Source organism: Oncorhynchus kisutch, linkage group LG14, assembly GCF_002021735.2.
Source record: "Oncorhynchus kisutch isolate 150728-3 linkage group LG14, Okis_V2, whole genome shotgun sequence".
Classification (NCBI taxonomy): Eukaryota; Metazoa; Chordata; class Actinopteri; order Salmoniformes; family Salmonidae; genus Oncorhynchus; species Oncorhynchus kisutch.
In genome coordinates this window covers 21387771-21398407 of record NC_034187.2, presented here as the reverse complement: position 1 = coordinate 21398407, position 10637 = coordinate 21387771, and the positions used below count along the sequence as shown (strand labels likewise).

The 10637-nt window shown below is 41.6% G+C and overlaps 1 protein-coding gene across 3 annotated transcripts; it reads right to left on the bottom strand.

The window, feature by feature from the left end:
* Nucleotides 1-1558: 1558 nt before the first annotated feature.
* spata7 (spermatogenesis associated 7) lies at nucleotides 1559-9219 on the bottom strand. Of its 3 annotated transcripts, none has more exons than XM_020501383.2 (12): nucleotides 9002-9219; nucleotides 6001-6072; nucleotides 5779-5868; nucleotides 5624-5671; nucleotides 5391-5527; nucleotides 4762-5216; nucleotides 4472-4520; nucleotides 3709-3836; nucleotides 3557-3607; nucleotides 3297-3374; nucleotides 2816-2873; nucleotides 1559-2657 (listed from the first exon to the last, which is right to left on the bottom strand). In XM_020501383.2, exons 1-12 carry the CDS (start codon nucleotides 9039-9041, stop codon nucleotides 2070-2072), a joined length of 1794 nt encoding a protein of 597 aa, XP_020356972.1. In that variant the 5' UTR covers nucleotides 9042-9219; the 3' UTR covers nucleotides 1559-2069. The 3 variants fall into 3 exon arrangements, with proteins under 3 accessions (XP_020356972.1, XP_031643877.1, XP_020356973.1); XM_031788017.1 differs by having other exon boundaries at nucleotides 6001-8344; nucleotides 9002-9202; XM_020501384.2 differs by lacking the exon at nucleotides 9002-9219 and having other exon boundaries at nucleotides 5795-5868; nucleotides 6001-7019.
* Between the last annotated feature and the right edge of the window lie 1418 nt (nucleotides 9220-10637).

Here is a 10637-nt window from a genome sequence, read left to right as displayed (position 1 = left end):
GTAGAACCTTTTGAGGATCTGAGGACCCATGCCAAATATTTTCAGTCTCCAGAGGGGGAATAGGTTTTGTCGTGCCCTCTTCAAGTGTGCTTGGACCATGTTGGTGATGTGGATGCCAAGGAACTTGAAGCTCTCAACCTGCTCTCAACAGTCTTCCGGAACAGCTGGTGCTTTTATGCATGTTTCAGTGTTATTTGCCTTGAAGCGAGCATAGAAGTAGTTTAGTTCGTCTGGTATGCTCCCATCACTGGGCAGCTCTCGGCTGTGCTCCCCCTTGTAGTCTGTAATGGTTTGCAAGCCCTGCCACATCCGACGTGCGTCAGAGCCGGTGTAGTACGATTCGATCTTAGTTCTGTATTGATGCTTTGCCTCTGATGGTTCATCTGAGGTCATAGTGGGACTTCTTATAAGTTTCTGGGTTAGAGTCCCGCTCCTTGAAAGCAGCAGCTCTAACCTTTAGCTCAGTGCGGCAGCTGCCTGTAATCCATGGGTTTCTGGTTGGGGTATGTATGTACGGTCCCTTCACATTAAACATATGCCCTTTAAAGAACACAGTTTATTTGTAATCTGGGTTACCCAGAAGTAAAATTCTCGCAAAATTGAAGCTGTCCTCGAGATAATAGTTTATTGGTAGTGTTAATCCATTTAGCTCGCTAGCTAGACAGGGAGCATCTGACTTATTGGTACAAGTCAGTCAGTGATTTCAGAATGTGCTGCGATAACTCTGTACCTTTTTGATGGCAATGGTTCTCCATCCAAAAGTTATCAGTAGGACACTTTCATTACACTGGAATAACAGATCTACATTGATTTTTGACAATGCAGTGAGCTCCAGATTTAGCTTGTTACAAAGAGATCAACGACTTTTGCTAATACCCAACATTCTATTACGTTTAATACAGGTTAGATGGTAGAGACGGATAGTCTCTATCTTATATCAGCATCTTATTTGACGTTAGCTAGGTAGATGACGTTAACTATAGCTAAATTATCACCGTGGCTAGCTCATTGACCCTATCAACGTTAGCCAACAAGCTAACTTCAGTTGAAGCAACACGTTACCAATACTGTTATAAATCAGAGAAGCTTCCAAAACAACCGAAACGTGTGGCTACGTAACGTTATCTAGTTAGCTGGCTAGCTACAAACTAGTAAGTACACTAGCTAATTAGCAAGCAGACTAGCATTGCTAACGTGAACGTCGTCGGCGTCAAAAACGGGCTCTTCTCTCCAGGCGTCACCTAACAAAATCCCTGTAAATAACTAGCTAGCTGATATTATCACCGTTACCTTATTGATGTCCGCCAAAACCAAATGAGTCCATTTGTAAATTGTGCATATCCAAAGCGGCTATCAGTGATAATAGGTGATACATATGTACAATATAAAATAAAGTGTAGTTTGTTTCAAGTTTAACCTGCATCATGCCAAAATCAGACTAAGCCAGCTAACGTGCTTCACTTCCTGCCGAAAGAGCATCAAGTGTATGAATCTCTAGCTACATCTGCTGATCTACGTTGATTTAAATGCACAAACAAAACTACGAACAATAAAATAATTCAGGTCCACTAGCATTGGTTTAATCGGCTGTATTCCTTATAGAAGTTTGAGTAGTTCCTCAACAATATCGTAATACACGGCAGATTGAGGCCATGACATCATACAGCCGGAATGCCAAGTACAGAAATGGGACAGCTGCCTCCCTGCTTGATTTACCTTATTCAGCACCATCACTGCAAATCTATAGTTCTGCTCATATTGCACTCATTTGTGAACTGTCAGTTTAATTACTTCATGCCAGGTTGCTGTAAAATATGAATATACGGTCTAGTTCCTTCTCATCATTGTGTAACAATAATCCAAATATATATTGGTCAATACTTTGTACTGGAAATACACATGGCAATGGTGCCCAGAACAGGAATAGGCAAAAAGTATGAAATATACCTATCAGCTCCCATTTATAAAACACATTTAAGATGCAAAAACCTATATCAAATTGTTGTTATCGAAAATAGTCTCCTTTTACTACAAAGCTCACAAAACTCATCCCTAAAATACTAATAAAATCAGAACTCATCATCGCTGAAAGAGGCTACTGTGTTTATATTCTCAGTGACTACTGGCCCTGCGGAATTAGGTGCATTGGAAACATGCAATGACTCAGACAGATTTCTCTCGAGATCTTCCAGGTCTTTGGATAGTCCACCATAATTGTCTTCTAGGTTTTGATTGTGGTCCTCCTCAAGGGTCAGAGGGGTATTTTCACCAAGTGAAGGAGGAAAGTCATTTTCCCTGTCATGATTGTGCTCATCCAGGCCCTCTGCACCTCCATCAGCATCAGGTGAACCAACAGGCAGACTGTCAGAGTCAGTCCTCTTAGGAGGGCTACCATATAACGGTGTGGACACTGACAATGGAACAACATTCTCCAGCCCACCACTGTCCTGGTTAAACAATGCATAGGGAAAAAGGTCATTGTCCTCTTTGGTTTCTGATAGTGCTCCTCTGTCCAGAGACTCCAGACCCTGTAGATGACTATGAAGAAGGTCAAGCTCTGTCTCCTCACCATTCTTAGGCTCTGCACTAAAGGTAGGTGTGTTGGCTGGACTTTGCAAGTCATTGCGCAGAGTCTCCAGAAGGTGGCACATTTTGTCCTTAAAAAAAGAACAAAAACAGTTCACTATGACCCTGACAGATCTCTAAGTACAGAACATATCAGCTTTTTTGGTTCTCGCTTTGCCATTTTGAATGTAGCATTAGTGTAAAAAACGTGCTGCCAGTGCAGATGCCCATGTCAAGTTTAGACACCCACCTCATCCAATAGATGTTTATTCTTGTCAACGTGACGATCAAACACCCGCTCTAAGACCCTTTAGAAGGAGAATGAATTGGTATGAATACCTACTTGTGGTAACACATTCATATTCAGTGACACACAAGCTGCGTTTACACAGGCAGCCCAATTCTGATATTTGTCCCCCACTTATTGGTCTTTTGACCAATCGCATGAGATCTTTTAACGTCAGCGCTTTTTCAGAACTGACCTGATTGGTCAACAGACCAATTAGTGAAAAAAACATCAGAATTGGCTGCCTGTGTAAAAAGCAGCCAGAGAGCAGTGCAGCAACATTAAGATGCCCCCTATTACTGGTTTCATCAGGTGGGATTATTATGAATATCATTGAGGCCATCACTTGTGATTTATAGCCTAGCATAAATACCAGACACGGTGCTACACTGTAGCTACAAGGTCTCATGTCCTGAGAAAAACAGTTCATATAAAAGTGACATACCTGTCAGAGTACAGGCCCCTGGACAAGATTTCATTTGTTACATCAGCAATAAATTCAAGGTACATAAATTCTTCCTCCCTGTAGAGAAAAGAATGGTAAGTCAGAATGGTAACTTTACAGGGAAACTACATAAGTGAGACTGCTTGGAACTGCTATGGTTCAGCAGTAATCATGAATTTATTATATCAGCCTATCATCTTTTCCTATATTTTATAGAAAAGTAGTGATTAAAGGTGACAAGGTTAAAACATGGTTCTTACTCTGCAGACACCCTCTTCATGATAGGAGATGTCATTCCTTCTGGTGAAACCCTGGAAGAAGCCAATCCAAGACAAAATACATTTTTTAAAATTGTACAAGAAGCACAGGTACAATACCTCAGCACATAGTCTGAAACCAGTATAAACATTACCTGAATGAGGGATGGAAGTGATCGCTGCTTACGCTCTTGTTTCCTTTGCTTCGTTGTCCAAATGCTGACAGATTCAGTGTATGGGACTCATCGTCTGCATCCGACCACTCATGCTCTGTACCATGTCCCTATAATAACAGAGTGATCAATTCATTCAGTTTTAATCAGGCTCCATGTGTTTAATTAAGCTGTATAATATTTACAAGTATAATCTGCTCTAGAGTTGATCATTGTTTATGAGTTTGTTTCCTTATTTAGACCAGAGTTGGTGACTCTGCATCTGAAATATTATAGTCACTCCAATAACATTGACCTTGCAGTACAGCTAGTGTAATGCACCTCTCTCAATTTGAAAGAGTATTTTATTGGATGCCGTTCCTTGCTACTCCAAGCCAAACCAGGCTGTCAATATGATGGATGCTGGCTTAGTCATCTCCACCTGTATTATGGCAAGACCTTGGCACTGCATCCATATCAATCATATTTGTCCCAATTCTCAGCCAATCCTACTTCTTGTCTATCATCTCCTTAGCATTTCCCGAACACCACTTAGACCTAATTGTAATGGATGCTGATTTTGCATTGTCTTTCATTTGTGGTAGGTGCTCTTGAAAGACGTATCTTTTTACTTCCTCTATTCACACTACTGTCTCTCAATATAACAGCAAATATAATCAACTAATTCTACCACACTTTTTCCCTGACTATATCCTATAATACTGCAATATGTTCTTCCAGGGATGAAGGGTTTAATCGAACTTGCCAGGGGTTGATCATCCCATTCAGCCGATGAGCATTCCTTGGTTCTTGTGCTGCAGGAAAAGAAACAGGATTCAGGATACTGTCTGGACTAGCTGCTGTGTGCGAATGATGAGCATGCTCATCTTATTAGATCCTGTTCAAAGGTGAAACAATTATATGAAAGGATGTTAATTAGCCAATGTTTCCATGGTATCACCCTCTCATCCTGTCTACATCTCTCTCTTTCTCTCACCTCATTCACACAAACAGAAAAATAAGACACCTGTGCTGTCAAACAGGGAAACACGTTACCTTCCATGATAGGTCTCCTGCCGTGTCAGCCTGGGGATGGTCCTCTCCTGGTCCTGGGCTGGTTTACAGCGAGGAGGTGTGTAGTAGCGATACTGAGACAGATAGGACCTGCTGTCTGACTTCAGAGTCCTGGGAGTGAAGGGCTTGTCCTGGGTGAAGCGGTGGGCGTGTTTCTGAATCAGGTCCCCACTGTAGGTCTTCTGGACAGGGTCCTGAAAGGCCTTGTAGCCACTCTGGGTACCTGTGGTGGAGCGGGCTGGCTGCTGCCTCTGGGAGTTTGGGCTCCTATAGCTGTACTCTGATGCACAGTGGAAGAAGTGCGGGGGGCTCCCGGCCCCCCCGACCATTTGGGACGGGTAAACTATTTGCTTGGCGTGAAAGGAGGTGTTGATTCTTGGAGTAGAAATCATTGAGCTTCCCAGGTAGAAATAGGCACTTTCTTGACCTGCTCCACTCTGAAAGGCAAGAGAGACCCATCATTAAAATCAATACAATAATCTTTACCATCTATTTCCATGTAATATTACACACTTATAATGACGGTGTGAGTGCCAGTTTACACTTCAAGAATGATTTAAAATGAGGTGATAACTAAACTACATGCAGAAATCACTGCAGTGCCTTCTTACTTGTGTATTTTGTGATGGGCAGGAGGCTTTGGTGTTGGCTCTGCTGCTCCTCTGTGAGTGTGAACCAGCTGACTGAGGCCGTCTATCAGACCTGGACGCATCTTTCCTCAACTGCTCCCGCCGTAACTGGTCATTGTCTGTGAATGTACACACAACAATGATCAACTAAATCAGATCATATAGCCTATGTGCAATTTATTTAGATTTTGTGATTTCAGATGTAAAAAACGTACATTTTACACTGCTTAGCATACTTTTGGGTACTGATGAATCAATGGCAGCTGAAAGACATTGGAAGAGAGTATTTATGTCAATAACCAAAGTCAGCATATGATTGAAATTCTGGAGGACACACAAGTTATTTTACTTCACCGGTTGTATCCCTTACCTTTAGCTGAATATACCTTTTTATAATGGGACACCATATGGTCTTGAATAATGCACTGAGTTAGTCTGCTCGACGACTGAGGGCAGAACGCTGTAAACCCAAGACAAACATGAGCGGAATGTGGAGATTGAAGCAAGTAAACACATATCACCCCTGTGTGGTGTGGAGCTGTATGTTGAGGTATACATTACACTGTACACATTGTTATAGCCTAATACTTACGGCTGATTTTTAAACTCATCTGTCCTCTGGGCGGTCCAGTCAGACTGTGGCCTGGGCCAGGCGATGCATTACCTAAAAGTGAATTAGTTTGTTAGCTAGTCAATGTTACCTTAACATTGGTTAAAGGAGTGCTTAGCAGTCAGTGAGAGGAGTAATGCAATATTCAACCTCTTCCTATCCTAGTCTGGTGTCCCCACCTGCTTCAAGAGGTCCACCATTGTTCCCGTACCAAGCAAGCTAAGGTAAATTAACTAAATGACTATCGCCCAGTAGCATTCACATCTGTCATCATGAAGTCCTTTGAGAGGCTAGTCAAGGACCATATCACCTCCACCTTACACGAAACCCTAGACACACTACAATTTGCATACTGCCCCAACAGATCCACAGACAACGCAATTGCTGTGGCACTGCACACCTCCCTATCCCACCTGGACAAGTGGAATACCTATGTGACAATGCTGTAGCACCTTAGAGGCTGCTGCCCTATATATATAGACTTGAAATAACTGGCCACTTTAATAATGGAACACTGGTCACTTTAATAATGTTTAGATATTTTGCATTACTCATCTCATAAGTATTTACTGTATTCTAGTCTACACCGCTCCGACATTGCTCTTCCAAATATGTATATATTTTTAATTCCATTCCTTTACTTTGGATTTGTGTGTGTTGTTGGATTCTAACACTGCTTTCTTTAGAATGTATCTACTTGGGTTGTTAATGGGACTTGTTCTGAAATTTCTTGATTTCTTTAATTATTTGTGTATTCGCTAGACATTTTACTGCACTGTAGGAGCTAGTAAGGTAAGCATATCAGGCAGTAGGAAGCTCTCTCATCCATGTATATGTAGATGATAGTCTTCTACTCAGCAGGCCCCTCCACGGGTTTTGTGTTAAACGCTCTACGACAAAGCTTTCTTAGTGTCCAACAAGCTTTCTCTACCCGTAACCTTGTTCTGAACACCTTTGAAACAAAGGTCATGTGGTATGGTAAGAAGAATGCCCCTCTCCCCACCGGTGTGATTACTACCTCTGAGGGTTTAGAGGTTGAGGTAGTCACCTCATACAAGTATTTGGGAGTATGGCTAGACGGTACACTGTCCTTCTCTCAGCACATATCAAAGCTGCAGTCTTAGGCTAAATCTAGACTTGGTTTCCTCTATCGTAATCGCTCTTCTTTCACCCCAGCTGCCAAACTAACCCTGATTCAGTTGACCATCCTACCCATGCTAGATTAGGGAGATGTAATTTAAAGATCAGCAGGTAAGGGTGCTCTCAAGCGGCTAGATGTTCTTTACCATTCGGCCATCAGATTTGCCACCAATGCTCCTTATAGGACACATCACCGCACTGTATAATCCTCTGTAACCTGGTAATCTCTGTATACACATCGCAAGACCCACTGGTTGATAAAACCCTCATAGGCCTCACTCCCCCCTATCTGAGATACCTACTGCAGCCCTCATCCTCTACATACAACACCCGTTCTGTCTGCCATTCTGTTAAAGGTCCCCAAAGTGCACACATCCCTGGGTCGCTCCTCTTTTCAGTTTGCTGCAGCTGCAAAAAACACTCAAACTGGACAGTTTTATCTCCATCTCTTCATTCAAAGACTCAATCATGGACACTCTTACTGACAGTTGTGGCTGCTTCGTGTGATGTATTGTTGTCTCTACCTTCTTGCCCTTTGTGCTGTTGTCTGTGCCCAATGTTTCTACCATGTTTTGTCCTTCTGCCATGTTGTGTATCTACCCTGTTGTTGTCATGTGGTGTTGTTACCATGCTGTGTTGTCGTCTTAGGTCTCTCTTTTAGTAGTGTTGTGGTGTCTCTTGTCATGATCTGTATTTTGTCTTATATTTTTTAATCCCACCCCCCGTCCCCGCAGGAGGCCTTTTGGTAGGCCTTCATTGTAAATAAGAACTTGTTCTTAACTCACTTGCCTAGGTAAATAAAGGTTCAATTAAAATGTTTAAATTAATGATTTTCACTGCACCTGCTATAGAGCCCCACAGTGGAGGTGTGATAATACCCATAAAACCTAGCGGTCAAACAGGGAAAATTGTTGAAAATTTTCCCATACAGGATTTTAGAAACCCCCCTGGCGTGACGCCTTCATAACCATGTAAATCTCTCTCGGACAAGGTGATTTTTATAAAATAAATAAGATCTAGCTAGTTTAGGGTAAGAGGGTGGAGGAGCCTCAATTAAGTGAATGATGGTATTCAGTGATTTGGAACTGTGAGGTTATTGGTCCGTTTGAAATAATAGTTTGTATGCTCGGATTGGTTGCAGCAGGTACACCTCCTCCACCTCCGGTTTCCTATGGTGGTGCATTTCCTGCCAGAGGACAGAAAGGGAAACAAGGCAGAGCTGCTGGTTGATAAATTAATATAGCATGTAACCACTAAATTATTGTAGCAGACCTGTTGTACTGAGAGTTTTGAGACTAAACATGTAAACAACTTTTTGTGGCAGTCCAAGCCTGCCAGCATACAGCTAAGCTTGTACATTTTAACTAGCTAGTTTATTTGTAATAAAACTAAGCTATATTTTTGGGGTATCTCTGTTTGGCGTGTATGTAGCCTACCCAGTTCAGGTCTATAGATAAAAAATAAAATAAGTAATCGTGTAACCTAAGCACACTATGGCACTGTAGTTTAAATATTTAGCTAACAGTTAACGTTACTGATCATGCCCTATCTAACCTGGTTAGCTAGCTAGCGCATCCAATTTCATTTGCCTTGTTAAGTTAGCTATCGAGCTAACTAGCCAGCTTTACATAATAAATCCCCATGCAGCTAAAAGTAGCCAACACAATTTGATAGTTACAGTTTTGCCATACACTTGTGACATGACTAACGTTACTTGCCTTGTCTAACCGTAAACGTGTGACTTGTTGAAGTAAACATGAGCACATTTCAGAGAACCTTTGCTAACATGTGGTGAGCTAACGGTTAGTAAACTAACGTTAGCTAGCAAACCGTATCTACCAACCTCTTTTTGGATCCATATACTCGGTGTATCCCATGCTCATACCAAGTTCTTCAGATAGATCAATTGTGTATAGGGTGATTTACCAAGTGCTAGGTTATGGATTTACATATTTTAAACCCTCACATTTCTGGAGTCGAGCTAACAAATCCCTGAACTGCCGCTGACTCCGCAAGATTAGGTTAGGAAGCTTCTTTGTCTCCATGCCGGTTGCTATGACTGCGTCATTACGCTATACATAGAACATGCGTAAAGTTTTTCACTTGTAAAAACTCTAAAGCATGCGCACTATACATTTCTCTGGAACACATTTTTTTTATGTTTAGCTGTCTTGATGTGTAGTTGTCTCTTGAAAACAGGCATGATTGATGTTTGGAATGTGCAACATTGACCTGTTTTTAATTGTGGCTTGTTTGATCAGTAGCAGCCTATGGAGGGATGGGACCTGTCCATGGTTCTGAAACACACATACGTGCGCGCTCTCTATCGCTATCTCTCTATCATAAACACTAGGCTACCACATCGGGCCACAACAAACATCTTGTTGGAAATGTGCACACACATAAGGCACATTTCAATATTTAATGTAAACCTATTTTTCACCCTGAAAGTAATATCATGACTAATTCATGCTCAGCCTTGAGGAGGCCCATTTCATTCATAATTAAACAGATAGTAAATGGAATTCTCAGTGGTGGTCCCTCACTTGCAAGTGAATAATTTAATTTACAGAACCAAACTAATTATAGTACAATACCAATCTGAGACTTTGTGTTGGACAGAGCTTCTCTATAACAGAACTAACAATACTTAGTGATTTGTGAATTTATATAGCATTATATTTAAGTGACCATGTTAATCTTATAGTCTTTTCTTCACTTTTGTGAAGTCATGGTGGTGTAAAACGCTGTCTCAGGTGCCGCTCCCGAATCTCCCATAAGTGTTCAATTGGGTTGAGACATGGTGACTGAGACAGACATGGCATATGGTTAACATCGTTTTCATGTTCGTCAAACCCTTCAGTGACCACTCGTGCCCTGTGGATGGGGGCATTGTTGTCCTATGAGAGCATTGCTATGGTAGCCAGAATAATGGCCTGCCCAGAATTTGTATACATGACGCTGTATACTTTGTATCCCTCGTTTACTCAAGTGTTTCCTTTATTATGTCAGTTACCTTTATCTCTCTTGGGGGGGAAAGCCAATTCAGACTCATTATTGAGGGAGCGGCAGGTAGCCTAGTGATTTGATTTGATTTAGAGCGTTGGGCCAGTAATTGAAAGGTTGCTAGATCGAATCCCTGAGCTACCAAGGTAAAAATCTGTCGTTCTGCCCCTGAACAAGGCAGTTAACCCACTGTTCCTAGGCCGTCATTGTAAATAAGAATTTGTTCTTAACTGACTTTCCTAGTAAAATAAATGAATTGCTAGTGGGCATGGCATTTGGACGGAGCATTGTGGATGGGTAGTCAGGCTAGTGTTTAAATGTACAACCCATAATTTGCATTAATGTCAATAACCATTAAACAGCTGTGAGTATACTGTGTACCTTTAAGTCTTGGGAAGTTTAAGGTTATTGGAAGAGGCCTAGTATAGATACTTGTGTAAAACATACATATTAAAGACATGTCCGGAACTTTA